Source organism: Cyanidioschyzon merolae, chromosome 17, assembly GCF_000091205.1.
Source record: "Cyanidioschyzon merolae strain 10D DNA, chromosome 17, complete genome".
NCBI lineage: Eukaryota > Rhodophyta > Bangiophyceae > Cyanidiales > Cyanidiaceae > Cyanidioschyzon > Cyanidioschyzon merolae.
This window is the reverse complement of record NC_010143.1, coordinates 196,316-220,050: the sequence shown is the minus strand read 5'-3', so window position 1 is coordinate 220,050 and position 23,735 is coordinate 196,316. Positions and strand designations below refer to the sequence as shown.

Here is a 23,735-nt window from a genome sequence, read left to right as displayed (position 1 = left end):
CGAGTTTTGCGCCAGGTGAAAATGGAACACTGAATTGTTTGCTCTGTTCCTGCCTCGTGATTTTCACCGAGTTTTTTATTCAGAAGCATAGCATCGACATTCCACGTGCAGCGATTGGGGCTCAGGGATTTGCATGCACTTTTAGGATTTTCGGTGATAACCCTCGGAGTAGTTCCTACCGCTTTCATAGCAGGAATTCGTTACGTGACTAGAAGCAAGACCATTCGCGACGCAATCCAGAATGGTTTGTCCAGTATCCGCTTTCGTTACCCGCTGTACGCGTGCGAGCCTCTGCTCTTCCGCTTCCCTTACGAACAGCATCCTGCGATCCCGCGTTCTCCAAGCTCCCGATCCGTCCGTTGCGAGGCGACTCGCGGGCGGGGCGATTCGGGTCACCGCCTCCGCGAGTGAAGGAGAAGTCGACGGCGAGCCTGTGAGGCTTCGTCTCAAGCGCATACCGAACCCTCTCTGAACGCGTTCCGTCAAATCATCGATTTCACTCCAGTGACAAATCCTGCCCTCTCCCTCTGTGGGCATCGACAACACACCATGCAACATCGTCAGCAACATACCTCTCATGCGAAAATACGCCCACAAGTGCTCGTCTCCCTTGTTTGCATTACAAAGGGCCCTGGAGTCGGACGTCAGGCATCGTAGCGATCGCTTCCAGCAGAGCGCGTGTCACCGCTGTGCACGAAGAAGGGAGCGCAGACCGATCGACATTGCTGGGCGTGCGCTCCAGTCTGGATTCCGCCCCCGGTACATACCTGATCCCGAACGACGTCGCTTACCGCAAATCCTCTGTCGAACGGGGCAGCGGTCGCTTGCATACGCAGTCGATAGCGTGCTCGCCAAGGCGATCGCCCAGAACAAGTCCGTGCTCTTTGGGTACGGCATCCAAGGCAGCCTTTTGCAGCGGTCAGTGGCATGCAAGGAGCGATGACGCGCGCGTTCACGTGCCACGAGGCGGTGCTCGAAGGAGCACGTGTGTGGCGTCAGACCCATGGAAGCACCTGAACGCAGTCAGGCGTCATCGCTGCGGCAGCCGCACCGAAGCTCCAGAGACGTGGGCTCCAAATGGCCAGCAACGCACGGATCGTAACGACCGCTTGTGGATGCAGTGCTTGCGGATGAACCAGAAACAGCGAACGCCGGACTCGAACGCTGGCATCACCGTATCTCGACTGCTGCAGCGCGGCTGACGCGAATGCAGACATCGGCATTTGTAAGCCCAGTGATCAGCGAGAGGGACAGGAATCAGTCGCACTCAAAGCCCGCACAGGCTGATGTTGATGAAAATAGATAGAAGGAGAGCGGAATGCTAGCGTTTTGGCGACCGAGTACGGTCAGAGTCTCCATTCTGTATACTTCTGGTATGGGCGTACTCCTTAGACGCATAAACGCAGCGCACGACAGCAGCGATGCCCACCGAATGAAAACGTCGCCGGCGCGGGCGACGCACCACCGCTGGACAAGGATCTGCGGCTGCTACACTCACAGCTCGTTTTGTGATATCGCAAGCCAGACTCCTGTCGCTAATGCCTTTTTAGGAGACTCCAAGTATGGGTGCATGGAAACGCCTTGAAGTTTCGACGAGCAACCCAGTACGATCATCCGATGTGCGGAAACTGCGCCAGGAGCTTCTGCTCCAAGAAGCGCACTGGATAACGGAAGAGGAGGTCGACCAAATCCTACCGCACTCAAAGTCTAAAAACATCATTCTGGTCAAGTGTTCGACGCCCAAGGCAAGCGTCTACGTCGTGGAGCAGGATCCGGTGCTGTTTCAACCTGCGCGCTCATCGCTCTACTACCCAACGGTATACACGCTGTGGAAGGTGCGGCGCTGGCCCGCACTCGAGACCATCTCTCAAGTTAGCAAGTTTCTCCTGGGCGGTGCCGATCTGATGCTTCCTGGCGTTTTTCGTGATGACCCAGCGCTAACCTGGCGTGCCACCCAAGTAATCGCGGTACGCGTGCGGGGCAACCCGTGTGCGCTCGCCGTTGGGACGACACTGATCGGCTCGGATAGCGCGGACAAGAACACCAAAGGAAAAGTGCTTGCAGTAGAGCACTTTTTTGGCGATGCGCTCTGGGAGTACGGTTCGAAAGCAGTCCCGAATCGTGGCTTTATCTTGGGTGAGGTCGTTGAGGCAGTGCCTGGCGACGACGACGACGACGACGACAACGACCGCAATGCCGGCGGCGAGGAAGCGGGCCTGGAGACGTCCACCATGAAAGCGGGTGAGGCGCCGCCTCCGTCCAGGAACGATAACGCCGCCACAACGAGTGCCTCATCCACGGTGGATGCAAACCATGCTATCGATGAAGTGGCGCAAGACCTTGAAGCGCAGCACATTATCGACACAGCTGAGACGGAGAACGAACGCGCTCTCGATGTAGAACCGGATCAGTTGTTGATCCAGAGCTTTTTGCAAGCGCTGAAAATTCACCCCAGTCTCGCGCTACCCATTGACGCGAGCAAGTTTTACACTGAGTTCGTGGTGCCAAGTCGCCCGGCAGGCACTGCCCTAGATCTGAAAGCGACCTCATATAAGAAGCTAGGAGCATTTCTCAAAGCGATGGTGAAGCGGAAGCTGATCAAAACGAAGGAACAGCGCGGTGCCATCCTCATTGTTGAGGTTGATCGCAACCACGAACTTTTGCAGTCGTTCGAGTCCCATAATAGCGCGGCGTTTAGCGCATCGGAAACACGGGAATCGCAGTCACTGGCTGAAACGGAACGAGTCATTCACGTCGAGGAATGGTTCAAAGCGAAACCCCACCAGAGAGCATTCCTCGAGGCACTCGCTGCTGGGATGCCCTCGGTGATGGACGCTGTCGCTGACACCAGCCAGGGCGCTGAGTTTTTCCAAAGCGACCAGTTGTTCAAGCTGCTTGAACACTACGTACGTGCTCATGGACTCGAGCGCCCCAGGAACATCGTCGAGATGAATGAGGATCTCTGCTCGTTTCTGCAATGCGCACCGACCGGTTCACCGCGGCAACTGCCCTTCCGTGAACTTTTCGATCGAATGCTGGAAAGCATGGAGATCTGGCACCGTATCGGTCGTGATGGCAAACTGCAACGCGGACGTGTGAAACCAATACAAGTTATCGTCGAGGATCGCCAGGGAGGTCGCAAGCATATCACCCGTATTCAGCGCATGCGCGTGTACGGTATTGACGACCAGCAGTTTGCCGCCGATGCCCAGCGGCGTTTTGCCGCAGCAGCAACCGTGTCGGAAATCGCAGGAAGCGCCAAGAAAGGCGGGATCCCTGACACCGAAGTCACCTTGCAGGGCTCTTTCGCGGATGAGGTTGTGGAGTTGCTCACGGGTACGTACCATGTTCCCGCGCATCTCGCCGAGATCGTGGATAAACGAAAGAAGCGCGGCAAGTAAAAACGGCTTGGAAAGTCTTACGCTTCGAACGGCAAATTCCGTGAACGCGTATTGCGCCGCACGATAAACTTCACTGCTCGCGTCCAGAGTCGACGCATGCTGGACAAGCGCAACGAACGTTATACACGGGGTGTGCGCGATACCAGCTCGACCAGATACGTCTTGCGTCTGGACTGACCTCGGCGGGAGTGGATTCCACGTGCGACTGTTGTCCAGTGTGTGCGCCATCGTGCGTCCAAGCAGCGTATGCATGGACGGTCTGTAGGGCACGCAAGCAAGTACGCAAGTAGGCAGGCAGGCAGGCAGGTACACACACACACACACACAATGAGGAACGCAGTCATAGAGGCATGTCCATGCCCATACGCGTTTTCTGGGTACGATGCGCTATACGACAGCAGCCTGTCCCACCAGAGACCCCGATTTCGTGGCATCAATGGCCCGCCTCTTGCGATCACGTTTCCAGGCATGGAAAGAAGCTGATACCGGGGGCATCGCTCGAGCACATGGCAACGACGAGTTCAACTGTTCGCAGTGTTCTAGGCATACCCATCGGATCCGTGCCAGTTGGTAGAGGTATTGCGTTATGCGGGCTCACCAGCGGTCCAGAATTATCCATTATGGGGTTCCGCAGGTACCTCGTGCTGCGCCTGCAGAAAACAGACGCGGCGACGTGAGCCGCACCGCAACCCTGCCCTGAAACGTGACACCGAGAGCGGGTGCGCCTGCAGTGTGAAATGCACCGAAGCTTTTCCCAGTGCAAGATCGAAACGTCATAGACTCTGTGGCGTCATATCTCAAGTCTATCAGATACGTAAATGCGCGTATCGAGCGCGCGCTATAGAAAACAAAAAAGAGAAACGAATCAGTAGCTAGGAATGAGATTACGATTTCTTTCCCTGTTCTACGGTAAACTCCAAATAGGGGAAAAGTTTTCCGCATTGTCGACAATTTACCTCATGGGCGGAAGGCCCCGGGAGCCGGACGAGTCTGCTCGGATCGTGCTTCATGCGGCGCTGCAGTGGCGCGTGCTGTAGTGGCAACTGAGCAACTCGTCCGCAGCGCAGTTTATTCTGGGACTAGGGCAGTTAGGGAGCGTCGGGGCGTCGGCCTGGTCGCAGTGGTCTCCCAGTATATCGCTACACGCTGCCGCAGCCAGTACGTCTCTCTGCGCAGCTTGCAGGCTCCCAGAACGATAAAGAATCCTAATTCTGTGACTAGTGAACGACCTTTCGAGCCGACGCGCTCAGTGGTATGGCTAGGCCCTTCTGTCTCCGAGACGGATCCGCGCCAGCAGTGTTCAGGCGCCAAGGCGGATAACGCACGGCTGGCACTCGCCGCACAATAGACTGTACAAAACGACCGGTACATCCGAAAACAGGAAACGGAACTGGGAGGTATGATGCATCATGGTGGACGACTACATGAATCGTAATACACACCCCATAATCTGGGATCCAGTGGTCAATGTAAACACTTCGTTATCGGCAAAAGCACTTCGAGCACGGCTGACGAGGCGCGCTCGCAAAGAGGCGTCGCATCCGCCGAGCGCGCGGATTCTCGACCTGGAACCCTTCCTCCTCGTCGTCCGCCTCCGCGGGTCTTCTGCGTTGTGTGTAGGCTCTGAATCGTGAGCCGCTGAACGCGCCTCTGCACGCGTCGAGGTAAACAGTTCACTTCTCGAGAATGTTCGTCATAGGCAACGCACCAAGTTCTCCAAGCGGAAGGAACGCTGGTACGCGAGCAGTGTGCTCACGGCCGATGAGCTCGCACTGTCCAGTGGTGCGAAACCAGTCGCAGCGCCAACGCTGGGCTTCGCGTCGTGTACCTGCTTTTGAGAAGAGGCGAGTAGCTGGCTCGGCGCGCACTCTGGTCTGCAAAGCGCCGACTCTAACGGATGATATGTTTGAATCGGAGGTGCTTCAGGCGGATGTGCCTGTCTTGGTAGACTTTTACGCGGAGTGGTGCGGGCCCTGCAAGCTGATTGCGCCGTTGATCGACTGGGCGGCGAACGAATTTTCGGGAAAGATGAAGGTATACAAATTGGATACGGATACGAACCCCAAGTTCTTGACTCGGTACGGCATTTCAGGGCTTCCAACCCTAATTCTCATGAAAAAAGGGGATGTTGTTGCGCGACACGAAGGGGCTATAGGCAAACCCGCACTTACCCAGTTCCTGACGGAGAATCTGCCCGAGCTCGTGCCGTAAGCGTACGACACGAACACCCAACACAGCGGCGTTGGTACTCGTGGTGGCGAGTGTGCGCACTCCGGCGAAGCTCACGCTTCTTGCACGCTGCCTGTGGACGTTTGGAGCCATGGACGGTGTCTCCCGGTACCTCTAACGTGATCGCAGCGGCATCAGAAGGACGGAATTATACTGACATATCGGGTTCGCAATACGCGTAAACGACGATGATTCCTAAGTTTACTGCAGATGTGTCGGAAACGCGACCGGATTGCGGAGCGCTTCGTCGCTTCCGCGTCGTGGTCGTTGGGATCCCCTGAACGCCATGAGTAGGCGTTTCACGCATTTCGTTTTCGGTTGCATCCAGCTTGATGTGCATGTGGTCGTCAGAGCGATGCGATGCGTTAAGCTCGCTGAGCGTTTGCCGTCCAAGCTGCCCGGTGGCTGGGTCAGAACTCGGGTGTCCGGTTGTGTGCCTCAGGGCTCCGACAGAGCCCACGAGGGGGATACGGTTGAGCGTCGGAGCGCTCATGGCGATTTTCTTGTGGTGTAGGACCAATACTCGCGGGACCGGAAATCCGCCGAATAGTCGATTTCCATTGGCCTCCGGGGAACTGAGCTCGACTCCATTCCAGGCCTCAGAAGTAACGCGAAACGCAGACTGGGTGTGAATGGCCGTTGTGCCCACTGGATGCCGTCATCGTGCCCGAGTTGCAGCGCTCGTTCGTGATGGCCACACTCGAACGTGGCTGCCTTGGCGGAAGGTTCCGCGGACGGCACGTGACTGCTGGGTCATTGCTGTGTGTATGTTCCCGCGACGTGACCGCCATAACGAGGCTTGCATGGCGTTGCCGCTTTTCCGCCTGCTTCCTCCGAAAACAAGGCGGACGCTCTGCGAGAGTGTCTCGCGATGGACACGGGGCTCCCCGGTACCCACGGCAGACTACCATGGAAGGTTCCGCGTTACTCACTCGGGTGCGCACGCTAGAGTTTTGGTCTCTTCCTGTAGTCATTGATACTTTGGATTTGTGGACCTTTTCTGCAATAGCCTCCTTTCGCTCCCTCATACCTCCGGTTTTTAATTCGTTGGTCTCTCGTTTTGACTCCAGCTTCATTCGCAGCAGTCGAAGAATGTTGATGGCAGCGTCCAGGTCCCTATCTCACTGCTCCAGGCTCTTGCTCATACGTATCACGCACAAGCGGTCGTTGCGGTTTGTGCAGCGCTTGTCATTCCCGTCTTTTCGGGGTGGAAACTGAGCGCGCCCGTCGCATCGGTGCCATTTCGTTGTGGTCAGGTATTCGCAGATTTTTTTAATTGACAAAACGTTGACATTGGCCAGCGTTCGCCGATTATGCGCTTTTTCTTTTCCTATTTTTTTCAGTGCGCATTGAAGTATCCATCAAACTCCCTACTCCCAAGTTACATTACCTATGCTTCATCGCGGACATACTGGTCGGTTTTTACGTTCTAGCGAGCGCGAGTACCTACCATGAGCACCCGTAGTGGCGCCTAAACCGCTGGAACAGATGGATCGCGGAGACAAAACCGCGTTACCGTACCACAGAGGGCGTCCAATCGAGGAGCGCTTTTCCCGATACAGCGCCAGAGTACATAATCTTTCTGGGAGCCTGCAAGCTCTGCAGACAGACCTAGTGCCTGCGGCAGCGCCAAGCGATATGTAAGGAGATAACTGCGACCAGGCCGACGCCCTGACGCAGCATACCCGCTCCTAGTCCCATAATAAACTGCATTTCGCACGAGTTGCTCGGGTTTCCAGCAAGCACCTTCCACTGGGGTCGCATGAAGCACTGGTCTGGCAGACACGTCCGGCTCGCGGGACGTTTCGCCTATAAAATAAACTTTCGACAATATGGAAACCTTTTCGCCTTTTAACGTTTACCTTAGAGGGGGGAAAGAAATTGTCATATCGTTGCCAGTTAGTCGTGAGTCTCTGTTTTTTTTTCTGTAGGGGGCTGGACACGTGCACCAGAGACATCAGCCAGTTACACGAGACACTTCGCGCATGCTGCTCTTGAACGGAAACGCGATCGGTATCAAGAGCGTGTTGTTCTGCTGCACGCGGTGTATTTGCATTGAAGTCGTAGCAAAGTATGCTTTTCAGTTCAATCGTATTCCAACCCTCAAGTAAGTGTATTCAAGTGATTTTTCGCTGTTTATACCTGAAGCATTCAAAGTGCGTTCTTTCTCAGAAAAAAAACTAAAAAGGAAAGTTATGCGAGTGAAAGTGGAGGCTCCTGGAGGCCCAGTGTCGCCAGCTGGCGGATACAAACGAACACACAGTCCAGTGCGAAGAGGAACAGGACGAGACAAAGAAGCGAATGAAGGAGGCCCGACGTCAAAGGCTGCAAGAAAGACGGCACAACGACGTGATGGTTGTCAAAGCCTGCCATCTTATACATATCAAGCATCCGTCCAAGGAAGCGTTGCAAGAGACTCCCAGAAACCGTGTTGCGTCTTACTCCATGAGTGTTATAAAGGCTTCGTCAGGGCTAATGCATTTGGTGAAGGAGATGAATGAAGACGTGGCCGACATCGAAACAGCCGAGGTTCCGGAAGAATTTTTCAGCAGGACCCTTCTCCGCCACCTGGTGCTCGCCACAGGGGAAACCTCGAGGGGAAATGAGCGGGTGCATGCCCTCCACGAAAAGCATCCCTTCTACAGCTTCTACGGTACTCGATGCAGAGGGACTGGAATATTTACACCCACGGGGCCATGCGGTACCTAACGAACTTGGAGACCGTTTAACCATGAACCTCCAGGGCTTCATGATATGCGCCGTGTTTGCACTCCAACCGGGTCTCTCTCGCGAAGGAAAGATGGGCCATCACCAATGGGATGACGGACGATCGCCAGCTTGAACAGGAGATCGAGTTCGTCGACAAGAAGACATCACGCAGGTGCACGAATGAGGATTCTATAATCCGTGCGACTATTCATGAGCACCGTGCACCCTTGAGGCCGGTCAACCCAGCAGAAAAGGTATCAGATATGAAAAAAGGTGAAAAAATGATGATATCCCCTAATTATGCGCTATTTCGTGCACCTAGACCGAGAGCTCGAACCCAAGGCGGAGATGGAGCTGAATCGCGGGAACAATGAAGCGTCTGAGAGACGGAAGCGTTCCTAATGGAGAAGCGCTTCAACGTGGTTCCGTTGTGCAACATCAGGGCACATTTCGTGACCATCGATTCCGCAGTCCTTCATGGCATCATGAGGGAGATCTGTCCGGAGTTCAAGGTTAGCAGGAAGGAGTTCACCGGTGTAAACCGGGAGAAGTACCAGAAGAATATCTTCGAAATCAAACGTTTGAAAGTCAGCGAACAAAAGGTATTCACTGGGGTGATCGAAACCGATGGGGTATCCATGTGTGTACACCGTCGGCGCTTGAAGGCGGATCGTCTTGTTCCATGCTCGGCCTCGCCCGTAACGAAGCATGAAGATGAGAAGGAGGCGGATTCTGCGACGCAGAAAGTGCAGGATAACGACTTTGTCGTTGGCGCGGACCCTGGGGCACAAGTATCATAACCATCGCAGTACCCAAGCGTGCGGAAGATGGTATCCACGGCAACTTACTTCAGAAAGGCATGAGTATTTTAAAGTTCTCGAGAGCAAGATACTATCGAGACTCCAGAATCATGAATGCAAGGAATAAAATCGAGACGTGGAACGCATAAGTGAAAGAGCACCTGGAGGCTTTGAGCAAGGTGACGAGTCGAGGAGCGGACTTTGAAGCTTTTCGAAAATTCATGGAAGGTCGCGTTGCTCATTGGGATGCGCTGTGGAAAGGGTATACAAAGCCTCGGTGGGCTCGTCTGCGAATGAATCTGTATTGTGGGAAGCAGCGGGCGTTTGCCAACTTTTTCAATCAGTTGAGTGGCTTGAAGGAGGATGAACGTCAGAGGCTCGTAGTGGCATACGGAGCAGGACGCTGGAAGACCCAAAAAGGGACTACACCAGCTCCACCGGCGAGAACGTACAAGGAGTGCGCAAGGCGTTTCGTTCCGCTACCGATCGATGAGTTCCGAGCATTGTATATACACCATGAGCTGGGATGCACACTTCAGAGATTCGAGATGGAAAAGTGCCAGCGGAGCCCTGAGGATATGAAAAATACGGACCGCTGACGGGATAGCAAATGGAAAGGAGGGCGAACGTTCATGGGCGACTTGCATTAGTAAGTACAATCAATGATGGCAAGAAACGGATGGAGTTTGTGAACCGAGACTTTAACGCCGCAATTAATATCAGGAAATGTGTGGTGATGGAAAAAAGACTTCCAGAGATGACAAGAGAGAATTTTGTGAGACAACCTCCCAAAAGGTTAACTATATGAGAAGAAATTGGAAACAGTAGTGGGTGGCCGGTCAAAAAACACGGGGAGGCGTCTACACGTCAGTTGGAGACGTTTTGTCTAGGGAGGGTTTATCGCCACTACTGTGCACCGTTGGCGTCGTTCGACTTAGAGCGGCGGTGCTGGTGCGTGCTCAGCCGCCACCATGAGCCGAGCCGCTTCGCTCAGAGCTGAGCTCACTAGTCTTGCAAACGCTTTCGAAGAGGAGAGAATATCAAGTGCCGAGAGGCTGGACGCAGACTTGGTCCGTCAAGCTGTGGAACAGGCCAAACCAGAGAACCTGGAGCAATGGAAGCAAGTGGTGCACGACGCCACCGCGAAGCTACAACAGTTCTGGGAAGACAGTGAACAGGCGCTAATTCGTGAAACTTATGCTTTGGCTACAAGTTACTTACGCGAATCTGATGACGAGGTCCACCGTCTTCAGATGACAAAAAAGGCGCTAGAGGAGCAACTGGAGACGGAGCGCAGGCGCAGCACACGCATTGAAGAGCAACTCGCTGCGCTGCAGTCGCGTTTGCTGGACTCAGCAGCGCCAGCGGCTACGACCCCTGCTGACGACGCACGCACCCAGCAGGAAGTGTTACGCTCTGAGTTGCAAGGCTTCATGCAGGAACTGGTGCGCAACCAGCGAGAATCACTCCGAGTTCTGCAGGAGGAGCTCCAACGAGTCCGAGAAGAGGCATCTGTCCGCGAAGAGAACCTGTTGCGGCAGATTGCTCACCTAAAAACCGAATTGGCTGTAGCCAGAACCGATAATGAGGTATCTAGTCGTCAGCTCCGCCAGCTGGAAACTAGTGCGGGGCGAGAAGAAGTACAAGATGAGCTTGGACCGGGCACGATTTGGCCACCTCATCTGACGCCCCGCCGAGGGCACCGACGGTTTCAGCGCCACAACCGCCTCGAGGATGCACCCGCACCCCCGGAGTTTTAGCGGATATATAGGCGCATTGGAATGGATTCTGAAAAGCTCTTTTTGCGCCCAATCGAATCGTAGAAGAGCTGATGCGCTATAGCCCTTGAGTATGGGGCCGCGGGTCACGGTGGCGATACCACGCAGGGCCGCTTCTGCGTGTCGAGAACGAAGGAGGTATTCAGCGCCCAGGCTTGCTGGCGCTGTGTGCAAGAGTTCATCATGAAACCTAGAAAAACATTGTCGGCAAATTACACAGACATTACTGCTGGTAACCAGTTGCCAAGAACGCCGTCATACGTTTGAAGCATCACGTCGCATTTGGTCCATCGCATAGGCCGGAGCGGCGACGGGCTCAGTGCTGGTTGCCGTTTGCGTAAACCTCCGATATCACAAGCGCTCGCACACTTGCCGACGCCAGGACGGATCGGTCAGAGGCGCTCTATGAAACCGTATTGCGACGTGGCGTTGCAAGAAACTGGAGAGTTTTTGTTTGAATTTCAGACAGCTTCACGACAAGTCTGTTCGCACACGCGAAGCGGAGAGAAGCGCTCTGGTGCTGGCCCTGCGCACGCTGTCCCTTGGAGCTCGCATGGCGCCGGGCAGCAGATGCGCCTCATCCAGGGCTCCCGTACTACCCTCGGTCACTTTTTGCAGTTCCGAAAACATCGGTACACGTTTCGCTGTTGCAGTTGCGCTCAGCGGGTGCAAGGTGTGCTATAACTCCCTGTTTGCGCACCATGATCGTACGCTTAAGCAACTGGACCTTGTCCGAAGGTCCGTAAACCCTCCAGCGGGCGAGACACGAGTACCCGCAGTCAGACAGGTTCACAGGCTACCTGCACCCTTGTTACGTTTCCGTAAAGTGCCGCACGGGTTCCTGGCAGCAAGTACCTTGCGTACTCGTTACACTCGTGCTTGCCCGTGTGCCCGTGTGCTTGCCTGCCACCGTAACTGTTTGCCTACTTGCCAAAGAAACCTGCCGATGTACACATGTGCCTACGTAGCGTGCCTCCATGAAGCGTTCGTGCGCGCTCGCACGATGCGCCTCGGCGGAGACTTTCCCGTCCAAGTCCACTTTTGCTGTGCAAGGACGACTTCTATGCAGCGTCAAGAGGTTTCGACTCGAAGAAAAGCGCTCATGTTTGCGCATTTTATTCCATGCAAACACTTGTTGAGTAAAGCAGCGCGATCTTTGCCATATCGGCTCTTTCGTGGCGCCCAGTACGCTCGGAAAGGTTTCCAGTCACCTCAAGGCGGCAGCTGTTGTTCGTGCTGCTGCCGTGGACGTGCTCGAGAGACGAGCCGCCACATCAGCGCGTGCGCAGGGGACCATACGCCTCGTACTTCGGCGTCAGACACCAGCGGAGCTGTTGAAAACGCGCACCAAGTAACATCAACTGGGGCGAGTGCGTTGCCGACGAACGAGGGACACCCCGCTTTCCGCTTCGTTCAGCAGGTGGCGGGCATCAGCGAGTACCAGCTCGATGCCAACGGACTGCGAGTCCTGCTGCGTCGGGACGCCGCTGCACCGGTCGCCACGGTCATGATCACGTACCTCGTCGGGTCCAGGAACGAAGCTGCGGGGATCACCGGCAGCACGCATTTGCTGGAGCACCTCATGTTCAAGGGCTCCCGCCACTACAACAAGGAAACCGGACGACCCATATGGACAGTGCTCCAGAACATTGGCGCAAATGTTAACGCCTCCACCTGGTTCGATCGAACAAACTACTACGCAGTCCTGCCGTCGGAGTTCATCGAAGAGGCCATTGCCATTGAAGCCGATCGCATGCGTCATGCCCTGCTTCGCGAAGAGGACCTTCTCGCTGAGAAAACCGTGGTCCGAAACGAATATGAAAGAGGCGAAAATGATAATTTCCAAGCGTTGGACAAGGAGATATGGGCAACGGCGTATCAAGCCCATCCGTACCACCATCCGACAATCGGCTGGCGAGACGATATCGAGCATGCGACCGCTGCTGCGCTGCGAAGGTTTTATGATACCTTTTATCATCCGAATAATGCGACGCTCTCTATCATCGGAGATATACCTGACACCTGTACGGTACTCGGATGGGTAGCTCAGTATTTTGGACCTTTACCCGCTTCAACGCATTCGATACAAGAGAAGCAGGTCGTCCCGCAAGAGGACGTGCAACGCGGGCCGCGGCGACTCATCGTGAAACGCAGCGGACGACAACATATTATCGGTATTGCATTCAAGGCGCCACCGGGGCTGCACGAGGACGCTCCGGCGTTAGCGGTACTGTCTGTTGCACTGTCCGGCGGCAAGACCGGACGACTCTATCGACGCATTGTGGATGCGGGACTGGCTACGCGCGTCTACGCTTGGGAGAGTTCTTTCAGAGATCCTGGCCTCTTTCAGATATACTGTTTCCTGACCCCTCAGGCGGATTCTCCCACGGTAGAGAGAATACTTTGGGAAGAGATAGAGCAGATCAAGAAGGAGGGTATTGAGCTGGCAGAGCTCGAACGCGCGAAATCACAAGTGAATGCGTATCTCAAGTTCTCCCGCGATGGTACGTTCGGGATCGCCGACGGCCTGAACGAGTCGCTTGCCATGGGCGACTGGACGGCTTTCTGTCGGAATCGTATCGAGCCGGTTCGCCTGGAGGACGTTCAGAGAGCTGCTCAACGATATTTCCGCGAGGACGCGAGTACGACCGGATGGTTCGTACCGCTTCGCTCAGAAGACGACGATGTCCAAGAGGATCCTGCGTTTATCGATCATGAAGACGCTGCAGCAGCGCCAGCCGGTCGGATCGTAGAAGACGCAGAGAGCTCCATGGACGCGCAGCGGCGTGAAGCGACCCGAGTGGCGCCAACAGCGCTCCCGCTGACGACGCAGAAGCGACGGTCGACGACAGCGGGTGCGGAGGCTTCGGGGAGCCCAGCTCCGGCTGTGCCTCGAAGTCGCATAGCAGCGCGAACACATCGTGAGATGCTGTTTGAAGGCGGCCTGACGCAGTTCACGCTACGCACTGCAGCCGAGGAGGTGGTGACGCTGGTCGGCTCCCTAGCCGGTGGTACAGATCATGGCGATCGCGAACCGTTTGGCTCGCTCATGGTAGCGGAGATGGTGTCGGATATGTTTGATCAGGGATCACGCCACCGGGACAAGTTTGCGATATCGGAACTCCTGGAGAATGTCGGCGCGCGTGTGAGCTTTGGTGTTACCCGCAATCGCTTGCGCTTCCGCGGGCGCTGCTTGCGCAAGGATCTCCCTCTTGTTGCAAGTTTGCTGATGGAACAGCTTACCGAACCTCGTCTGGACATGAATGACTTTGAAATGGCCAAGCTGCGCTTTCTGGGCGACCTCGAGGCCTCCAAAGAGAGTACAGGCCGTCGGGCCGATGAGCTTTTCTCAGCGGCGCTGTTTCCGCGCGGCCATCCCAACTTTGTATATCCTTTGGAGGAGCTCATAGAATCGCTTCGTGCACTCAAGGTGGACGATGTGGAGCGTTTCGCTCGTATGTATGGTTTTGGTAGCGATGCACGCTTTATTGCCGTAGGTGACGTCGATCCGCAGGAAACGCGGTCCCTGTTGGAAGCAACCTGCCCAAGCGGATGGCGCCGCAGCGGGTTTCCCGCAACGTTGCCCCTGGAACTCCGCGCGTTAGACCGCGTCACCGTGGCGAACGCGAGCACAAAACATCCATCTTCGGTTTCCAGCTGGCGAACGTATCGTGTACCAGACAAGGACAGCGTCGACGTGCAGATCGGGCAGTCCCTGGGCATGGATTCCAACCACCCCGAGTATTACGCACTCGCTATGGGCGTCTTTATTCTCGGTGGAAACTTTTCCTCGCGCTTAATGCAAGTGGTTCGCGACGAGCTCGGTCTAACCTACGGTATAGGCGCAGGTGTTGAAGGTGCTGAACTCGGTACCGACGGCCTGTGGCGGATCGGCGCAACCTTTGGATCCACGAACGTCGAACGAGGCGTAGCCGCTACTTTGGAGCAGGTCGAACGCTGGTATCATGATGGTGTTACACAGGCGGAGCTGGACGCCAAGAAAGCAACGGTGTATGGTAGTTATCAGGTGGGTCTTGCCACTACTCGTGGTCTCGCTGGTGCAATCATGAGCACTTTGGATGAAGGCCGACCTCTGACCTGGGTTGACGACTACGTGGATCGCATCGGATCCCTGACCGTCGACGAGGTGAACACCGCGATTCGCCGCTGGGTAGACCCCGATGCCTTGGTCATCGCAGCAGCTGGCAACCTCTGAGCGACTGAACGACTGGCAATTAGGAGCGCGTAAACGCCTCGCGCAAATCTGTTGACCGCAAATCGACCCGGAACAGTCGTTCTGGAATGCTGCCGAAGAGCGACTCGAGCCCCAGTGGGATGCTGACGTCGTCACGGGTCAGGAACGGGGCGTCGTTCTGGTTTGGAGCGCGCGGGTCCTTGCGTCCCGCTACCAGAAAGCGGCAACCGCAGCGTTCGATTTCCTCGAGCGCCTCGCGCATCTTCGTTTCGTTGCCTCCGTAGTATCGTGCATCGACGAGCCGTAGCATCGTATCGACTCCGATGACGAAAACTCGTCCAGGAAGAATCTTTGCCTTGTCGGTAAACAGCGGTGCTCTGGTAAGGGTCACGGGTCGATAGCCTGCGAACTGGCGCAGGCGTTGGTGCAGTTCCCCCTCGGAGATAGCCCCCTTGTCCGCGTTGAGCACGGATATTTCAAAGCCGCCACGAGCATCCCACGCCACCATTTTCCGTGCCGCCTCGAGCAACTGGCGATGCCCTTCGTGCAACGGGTTGAAAGAGCCCGACAGCAGCACCAGCGGCGCCGCGTCGGGTGCTGTGGTGAAGCGCTGTGAGGCCGGCAGCTGCGTCAGAATACCACCGCCACCGCCACCGCCACCAGAGCTGGTCAACCATTCTCCTAGCACGTCCCGTTTGACCGGTGGCGCTTTTTCAACCACCTCAGCGCCGCGAGTTAGCACCACCTGTTCACCGAGCACCTCTGCGAAATCGCTTGCAACAGTTTCCAAGGGGGTTCGTATCGTCGGCTCATACTCTATGAGCGTGTGCAATTGGCCCAGTGTCATACCACTGGGCCTAATGATTTTGATGCGTTCCGTCTGTGTCTTTGCAGGTGACGACGCTGTTAGCATGACGTGCGTCCACGAGCACAGCACCGGCAACCCCGGAGAAACGTACGCCTACGCCTTCGCCCTGCACAGAAGCATCGGCGTAGAGGCGAGCACCGGGCGCACCGCAGATCGAGATTGCCGCGACGATCGCCGCGGAAGCGCGCCGTTTTGCGGCGACGCCCCCGCGGCCTGCGAGACGCCTCATGAGGCGGCAGTCGCCGCGAGTGACACTCGAGGAATGCCAAGCAGTTATATCCACTGCTTTCATTGGTGCATGACTGGGCTGGTGCAGAGGTGGGAGCTCGTACCCTGATCTCGGATGGAATACGGCGCATCGGGATTACTCTGAATAGATTCATCGATTTTGAGGCTTACTATTCGGCAATAGTGACAGAGCGCTAAGAGCCCTGCACTGCGTGGTATCGAAGGAGTCCGGAACGCTGTTTCCGGAATGGGCTAGGTGGTTCTGACCGGAGGTTTCGGGACGCGTGTGCTGTGCCTGGCGCCAGGATACCGGGGCTGGTAACGTGTATACGCTGCGTGTCGCGCTGAGGCAGGCGGCAACACAGCCGGCGCGGCCTACGCTGAGACGCCAGGTCGCCGCCGCTTGGTATCCACTAGAGCCGGTGACAGCGAGCATCGACACGCTGGGCGATGATACGCAAACCCAGTGCTGTCTCTGCGCATATGCGTCGACGTTCTGGAGAACGCTGCTTGATTGCCTGCGCGCGCACCATGCCGCACTCGACTGCACGCTGCGTACTGACCAGCTCGACGCATTTCGCACTGCTGTACCCGCTCGCCTCGATGTGCTGCGCAGCGTTTCTTAGACCTGAGCGATGCAGACATCGACCAGGTAACCACACGTGTAGCTAAGCGGGAGTATTGCCATATGCGGTCGCTTTTGCGGCATCAAGGACGTAAGCCCAGGGCAAGACGCACACACGCCGTCGGGCATGTTGCCGGGCTCCGGGTCGCCGGCTCAGGTGGAGCGGTAGGTGATGCATCGCGCTGGCGGCAGCACGCGTACTGCGCATTCGCGAGTGTTATGTATGTTTACCTTCGTTCCGTATGCATCGCATGGTCTACTTGCTGAAGCCGCCTCCCATTAAGGCACTGTTGTTAACCCTCCAGGGCCGCAGCACCGCCAACAATCTCCGCAAGTTCCGATGTGATCGCGGACTGCCGTGCGCGGTTGAACTCGATGTTGAGCTTGCGAGCGAGTTCTTTGGCGTTGTCGCTGGCGCTCGACATGGCCGACATGCGCGCTGCAAGCTCTCCCGCCACAGATTCCTGGAGCGTTCGCAGGAGCTGCCCATTGAAGTACAGCGGCAGTAGCGCGTTGAGCAGCTGCAGCGGATCCTGCTCGAAGATCATGTCAGGCGTAATCTCGATCGCTTCGGGCGACGGCTTCTGGAACGAACGTTTGACAGCGAACTTGCCCTCCTCGGTTGTCAGCTGGAAGATCTCATCACCTTCCATTTCCAGACCTACTGGAGTTAGCGGTAACATTGTCCGAATACTGGGCTTGGAACTGATCAATGACACGAAACGCGTGTAGAGCAACTCCACCCGCTGCACATCGTCGCCCAGATACGCCGCCAGCAAAACATCCGCTATCTCCGTCGCCTGGGATGACGTCGGCTGCTGCGTACATAAAAATGAGCGTCGAATCTTGTAGTTTCGGCGACGTGCCCACTGCGTCACCTTGCTTCCAACCGTGACCAGCTCAACCTCGAGGCTCTGCGCCTTGAGTTCATTGATACGTAGCTGAAGCTTGCGGAGAATGCTCGAGTTGTAGCTGCCACAGAGACCGCGATCGCCGCTGATGGCTACCAGCAGAACCTTTTTTGTTTCGCGTTGCTTCAGCAAAGGCAGGTCGAAGTATTCCGTAGAGTTCAAGCGGCTGAGCAGGCCACCGAGCACCTTCTGCAGTGTATCTGAGAATGGACGCGTCCTCAAAACAGCATCTTGTGCGCGTCGCACCTTCGCAGCAGCCACCAAGCGCATTGCTTCTGTGATTTTCTGGGTGTTTTTTATCGTGCGGATTCTACCACGAAGCGCCGTCGTCTTCCCGGACATGACAAGGGTCTGAGGCGCGGCCTGTACGACCGGCGCTGCGGGGCGCACCTGTCCCGCACCGCACAGGAACGCGTCACGCCTTGCAGAAACGAAGCCGCCTCGTGCGGCAGTAAAGGTGCCCACAAAAGCCTGCATTCTAATCGGTTCAAGAGCGACCAGAAAATATGTCACACTTCGTGCAAAATATAGTATCTCGCTTGTACAAACCAGCAGACTCCAAAGGTTACGCACAGCGCAACTGAACTGCGCACTTGGTTGCCGAAAAACAGTCGCTGGTGCGCAATTTCAGCGTCAGGGACGTTCACCGGTTATGCGGGACCGCTCCTTAGCACCCGTTTACTCGTGCGACTTGAGTTCCGCTCCCAACCCCGCTCTTTTCGAAGCTGCTCTCCGAGTCGGGAATGTAAGGAGTGCTCACAAACCGCCTTGTTCCGAAGCGCCGTCTACAAACGCCGTGCGTGCGTGCGTGCGTGCGTGCGTGCGTGCGTGCGCATCGCAGCGACGGCGGCGTCGCGCGAGCGGCGGTGCACACGATGCGCGGAAGATCGACGGCATCGACGAGCCTGCGGGATCATCCTGGCGCAGGAATCGGCGGGATGCCCGATTGCTGCCGCCTGACACAGTCGCCGTTCGGGAGCGCGATCTGCAGGCTGGTGCTACAGTCCCTGGTGTGCAGATGCATTCGTAACGATTGATTGTTGTTGAGCAGTGGTGAGCGCTGCGCGTGGCATCTGGGAACATGAGTCCGGACTGTTTTCTGAGTCAGTTTGAGTGGATCGCGCCAACTTAGTGCGGTATGCGTGGGGGAACCGCGGACACCAGTGCGTATGCAACGCTCGCGTCCGCGCGGGGAGTCTCGGCTCTAGAGGCGGCAACCATGTCTTTGTTTCGTCACTTGCGGTACCGCTGGGCGTTGCAAAACCGCGTTGATCTCCAGATATCGCTAGATGAGGGATCGTTCAGGTCCCGAGACCCCAAGAATCGGGCTATCTACACGACGGGCGATCAAATCACGGGCTGTGCGGTGGTGCGCTCTCGGGTAACGTTTCCGCTTCCGTGCACGCTCCTGACAGTGAAGCTGGTGGCGCTGGTCTCGGTTGGGTATGGCATTTCTCAACGTGACTGGGAGGTGTTTTCGCGCACACTGAGCTTTAAACCGGAGTCCGTGAAGCTGGAGCCTCACGCGGCCGTTTCTTTGCCGTTCGCTTTCCGGTGCGCAGAACTCGTCCACGACACCTACGAGAGCACACGAGTTCGCTGCGTATATCGAGTGGTGTTGAGTTTTCACGGATATTCCGGTCTATCTTCACGGAGTACTGGTGTGGAAGTTGTAGTTCGATTATCGCAGCGAGCCCCCAGGTTCTTCCCCGCCATTCACTTCAACGCGGGTCTCGAAGATATTCTGAACCTGGAGCTACAGTTAGATCGCCGAGCGTATTCCATTGAGGACGTCATCGTTGGCTCACTCACTTTCCTAGACAACCATATCGCCATTCGCCGAGCGGATATCGAGATACGGCGGCAGGAAAGCGGTTTCTCGTTGCCGATGCAATCTGTGCTCGTGGGGAGTTTTCAGGTACTCGCTGGCTCACCGAAACCAGCCTGCAAGCTACCGATCCGCATCTTCTTGAGACAATTCGATGACCTTACACCAACCTATGAAGATGTTTGTGGTCTCTTCTCTGTCCATTATATGCTGCGTGTCGTCGTTACGGATATTGGAGATAGGCGTTTCTGGAAAGAGCAACCGATTGCATTCTGGAGAGCGCCGCCCTGTAACGCTTAGCGTGGTTCAGTGAACCGAGTCGAATCCCGCTTTCCCCGTAAAGAAACGCTGTCACCCGGTGCGACACACGCCTGTGAATGTTTCACGTTCAGAGGAGCGTCTCGGAATCGAGCATACCGGGAATACCGCTCCTTATGCGGCACGATCTATGAATCCAGCGAGGACCCCTAGGATGCGCGTGATATCTGTCGGTGGCCGGTCAAGCGACCATGATGCCGCTCTGGACGCTTCCGCTTTCCATGAGCCCGCGCATTATCATCCAGTCGGCGATAGAGGCTTGCTGGATGCAATGACAGGGGTCTATGGCTCGATGGCGAGCCTGAAGCGGAAGATCCTCGCGATAGTCGCGGGATTCCGCTGTTGGAGCTCATTCCGACGACACGAGGCGACTACCAGACGTCGAGCTTGTTTTGTAGGCTTCTCGTGACACTTGAGGAATTTCGCTGGTGGAGCGCGGGTGCGCTCCACTCGTTCGGATCTTCGGCGTCGCCAGGCGTCGGCGGAACAAGTGATGAGAATCGCGGTACCAGGGAACGACGGCGTTCGTGTATCCAAATGAGCCAGTTTAGGCGTATCGACCCTTCGAGCTGACCAAATGGAGGCGCCCCCGGGTTCTCCAGGCGGGTCTCTTTTTTGAGAGAGGCATACGGCATGCAAGCGCCCGCCACGAACGTTGAACCGATCATTCTAGCAAGGGCTCAGACGAGTCCAGCAGCGCACAGGCGGCACGGTGCCGGCTGCGGTCCAACCAGGAACCTGGACTGATGGCAGTACGTCATGAGCATCATCGTAACAGATGCATACGGAGACGCGCTGTCCGGACAAGGGTCATAGACTCTATGTCGCTTACATGGTTGGAGTGGCTCAGCCCTGAACAACTATTCGCGCACCTGCATCAGACATATGCTTGTCACATACGGTCTTCACTGTATGCAATACTCGGGGTGAGCTGAGTATCGTAAAGCTTTCATCACTTGCAGCGCGCTCTGGTTGCATGCGGGAGCGGCTTGATTACGAGGCTGCCAGTACCATGGGGCTACGGTGCGTTCCTGGCTTGTCCTTCGTGCACGTGTATGTCTTGATGCGCTGGAAAACAAGAAGACAAGTCGGTCGCTTCCAAGGCTGCTACTTGAAGCGGTTTTGAGACCGTGAAGCGCTTCATGCAGTCGCTGCTTTGTTCGAAAAAAGGCTGGCAGAGGAACGCAGCAGCATCTACCTCGGCGTCCACGAAATGCGATTTATAGGTTGCCAGCACGGCATGGGCGCTCCAGAACGCAGCAGCATCTACCCTGGCGTCTACGACACACTATACATAGGTCACCAGCACGGACTGGAAACCTTAATGGCGCTAGTAGCGTCCACGGTCGCAGGCGTTCGTCTTACTCCGTGGGATCGCGCGGCTTGCTGCAGAGGCAGCAGCTGTGGCCGTTTTACCGCAAGGTCTCGCGTCTCGGCTGGCTTGCGGCGACTGTCCGACGTAAGCCCGCACAGAAACAGCCACAAGATGCCTTTGCTTACCCTGCAACCCTGCTCCCCGCCCCGTTCTCTGTACCCAGTCCTCGTTTCCTGAAGCACAACGCCACACGCCGCAAGAGCGTAATGCCCACATGCCCTGCATTCTCGGCGGTGGCGCTGACGACGCCGAATGCGTCCGCGGCACCCTGGGCGCCCCCCGCTCCGTTCCAGTGCCTTGCCCCGAGCACTGGTTGCAAAGTTGGCTGTTGGCACCCTGCAGCACCCAAATATACCTAGAGCTTGCATGGGAAGTCTGGTTGAGCTAGTTCAGCGTGCACAAAGAAGCCTGGTTGCTGATCAAGCTCCTGGGAGAAAGGTCTTTCGCGAGATTCTGCGAAAAGTTGAAAACTCAGAGGACCTGGACACTGCCACGCGTTTACAGAAGGAGTTTCACCGGCGCTTTATCCCGCTAAGCAAGTATACCTGGAGCCTATACGTGCGTGCTTGCCTGCGCGCTGGACGTTTCGATCGCATTTTAGAACTTGTACAAAACCCCGAACAGTTCGGTTGCAAGAACTTGATCGCCACGCAAGCACTCCGCTATACGGTTGCGAAGTTGCAAGACGCCGAGGCGCTTGCGCAGCTCTGGGAAGCGCTTTGTAACGCCAAGCTGCTGAACTCGGTTCTTGTTTCAGACTTCGTGCGACGAGCGTGTCAGCTAGAGGCCCCCGCAGTCGCCTTGAGAGCTTTGGAGGAGAGTCCACCGAGCTGTCTGCGACCGTCGCACTTTACCGCTGTTGCGAGTCAGCTCCATAGAAAGCGCCAACGAGACTCCCTGCCCAAGGTTCTGGAATTGCTAAAGGCCAAAGGCTTGGAGCCCAATCGCGGCCTCGTGGACCTCTCGCATGGCATTACTCGATAGCTTCCGCGACATGCACATCCGTCGTCCAAATACAAGACCTATCCGTTGCATTCAATGCATCCTGTTAAGTCTGGGGTGCTCTCGTGCTTTTTCTTTTGTGCGTTCGCCAAAGGCTGGCTGTTGCTGGCTGCGTGTTCAGCGCGGCAGCGGGACGCATCATCCTCGAATGGCTGCATCTGTTGAATGAACGAATGAACTGCGAGATTTTCCATATGTAAAACTGGTACACGCGCGATTCGCCTTGTTTCCAGAGTCGAACGGAAGTGCTTCAGCGGCTCCTACGCACGTTTCTCGCGAGCAACTTGCATTGCTGCAGAGGCGTTTACCAGAAGAAACGACGCTCCCAGCAACGATGATATGCCAAAGTTCAGCGCATCGAAGAAGCGCCCGTTAAAAATGTGACCGCAGCAGAGCGCGACGAGTCCCAAGTACCAGATGTTGTTGCTAGCGAGTGCCCGCAGCATGGCAACTTGTACCAGACGCTTTTCGTCCGACTGGGGCGCGGCTGCAGTGCGTTGGAGCTGCACAAGCTTAGCACGTGCATACCGAATGTGAGAAACCCATAGCAGCGGAATAACAATCAACGCACTGGTGAGCAGCGTTCCCAGTATTAGTGGATCGCGTCCGTCCACCTGGAACAGAAACCCGCAGTACGCGAGCAGCGGTACGAGAAAAAGGATCAAGGAGTCTACAAACGCGAGCATCTTTTGTGATTTTGGTGTTTTGCTGCCGTACATGCGTAATACCTGCTCGAAAGTAGCATCGTCGTCTGCCATTTTCGACAAGAACGATGAAACCGACTCGAAGTACAAGATAGGGCGCGCACGGTTTGGCGGCGACGCTGGTCGAGGGCGCGGCCTCTGGGTAGCAGCGGCGCGCCGGTGCAACGCAGTGCATCGCTTCATACCACCAAGCCCGGAGAGTAACCAACAGGTCACTTGCAGCCTTCCGAGAAAAGCTAACGAAATATCAGTACATTAACGAAGAAGAGACACCAATAGAGGACTCTACAATAGCGAAAGAGACCCAACCAGATACGGAGAAGGAGGCACAGAAACCTCATGATCCACCTAGATGCAAAATATCCAGAGAAAGCAGCTCAGGAAAGCGCCCGAAGAAGAAGAAGCCCAACGAGAAAAAACAGAAGACTAGAAAGAAGAACTCCGAAACGAGCCCATCACAAGTCATCCCCCGAAAGGGCACCCCTGCAGGAACTCAAGAAAGCCGTCACCCAACTCAGTCACCTACCCACAGCGCTGAAGAACCGAAAAGCCGTGCATGCAAATCATTAGACCAACCGGGACGGCTTGCACCAGAACGCAACAGTTGCAAACCGCAGTACCTGAAACGATGTACCAAAACTCGGATTGATGAATGCCACCGACTCTATAAGATCGTCAAACGCACCGCCATACGCGCCAACGCCGGAGACAAGGAAGCGAAGGCAGCGCTACCGGCGCTACAGGCGCAACATGAGGAAGCTATC

General features: G+C 56.1%; 7 protein-coding genes and 3 non-coding genes across 10 annotated transcripts, besides 2 other annotated features; 5 read left to right on the top strand and 5 right to left on the bottom strand.

Annotated features, from left to right (window-relative positions):
- Positions 1-1,562: 1,562 nt before the first annotated feature.
- CYME_CMQ095C (hypothetical protein, conserved) lies at positions 1,563-3,401 on the top strand (the record flags this gene model as incomplete). Its single annotated transcript, XM_005537989.1, has 1 exon — positions 1,563-3,401. One exon carries the CDS (start codon positions 1,563-1,565, stop codon positions 3,399-3,401), a length of 1,839 nt encoding a protein of 612 aa, XP_005538046.1.
- CYME_CMQ094T lies at positions 2,456-4,907 on the bottom strand. The gene has a single exon (XR_002461550.1). It is a non-coding gene; the product is annotated as a hypothetical transcript (transcript).
- Positions 4,908-5,087: 180 nt separating this feature from the next.
- Positions 5,088-5,612, top strand: CYME_CMQ093C (thioredoxin; the record flags this gene model as incomplete). The annotated part of the gene is made up of 1 exon (XM_005537988.1): positions 5,088-5,612. One exon carries the CDS (start codon positions 5,088-5,090, stop codon positions 5,610-5,612), a length of 525 nt encoding a protein of 174 aa, XP_005538045.1.
- A 1,283-nt stretch (positions 5,613-6,895) lies between these two features.
- Positions 6,896-10,095: a sequence feature (repetitive element).
- Positions 10,018-11,888, bottom strand: CYME_CMQ090T. The gene has a single exon (XR_002461549.1). It is a non-coding gene; the product is annotated as a hypothetical transcript (transcript).
- Positions 10,111-10,899, top strand: CYME_CMQ091C (hypothetical protein; the record flags this gene model as incomplete). Its single annotated transcript, XM_005537987.1, has 1 exon — positions 10,111-10,899. One exon carries the CDS (start codon positions 10,111-10,113, stop codon positions 10,897-10,899), a length of 789 nt encoding a protein of 262 aa, XP_005538044.1.
- Positions 11,889-11,980: 92 nt separating the features above from the next.
- On the top strand, positions 11,981-15,133 carry CYME_CMQ089C (probable protease; the record flags this gene model as incomplete). Its single annotated transcript, XM_005537986.1, has 1 exon — positions 11,981-15,133. The coding sequence occupies one exon, from the start codon at positions 11,981-11,983 to the stop codon at positions 15,131-15,133; it is 3,153 nt and encodes a 1,050-aa protein (XP_005538043.1).
- A 19-nt stretch (positions 15,134-15,152) lies between these two features.
- CYME_CMQ088C (hypothetical protein, conserved) lies at positions 15,153-16,025 on the bottom strand (the record flags this gene model as incomplete). The annotated part of the gene is made up of 1 exon (XM_005537985.1): positions 15,153-16,025. One exon carries the CDS (start codon positions 16,023-16,025, stop codon positions 15,153-15,155), a length of 873 nt encoding a protein of 290 aa, XP_005538042.1.
- A 1,101-nt stretch (positions 16,026-17,126) lies between these two features.
- On the bottom strand, positions 17,127-18,221 carry CYME_CMQ087C (chloroplast F-type ATPase CF1 subunit gamma, precursor; the record flags this gene model as incomplete). The annotated part of the gene is made up of 1 exon (XM_005537984.1): positions 17,127-18,221. The coding sequence occupies one exon, from the start codon at positions 18,219-18,221 to the stop codon at positions 17,127-17,129; it is 1,095 nt and encodes a 364-aa protein (XP_005538041.1).
- Positions 18,222-18,882: 661 nt separating this feature from the next.
- Positions 18,883-19,872, top strand: CYME_CMQ086C (retromer component VPS26; the record flags this gene model as incomplete). Its single annotated transcript, XM_005537983.1, has 1 exon — positions 18,883-19,872. One exon carries the CDS (start codon positions 18,883-18,885, stop codon positions 19,870-19,872), a length of 990 nt encoding a protein of 329 aa, XP_005538040.1.
- Positions 19,235-21,455, bottom strand: CYME_CMQ085T. The gene has a single exon (XR_002461548.1). It is a non-coding gene; the product is annotated as a hypothetical transcript (transcript).
- Positions 21,456-21,848: 393 nt separating this feature from the next.
- Positions 21,849-23,735: part of a sequence feature (possible transcribed region) that runs on past the window's edge.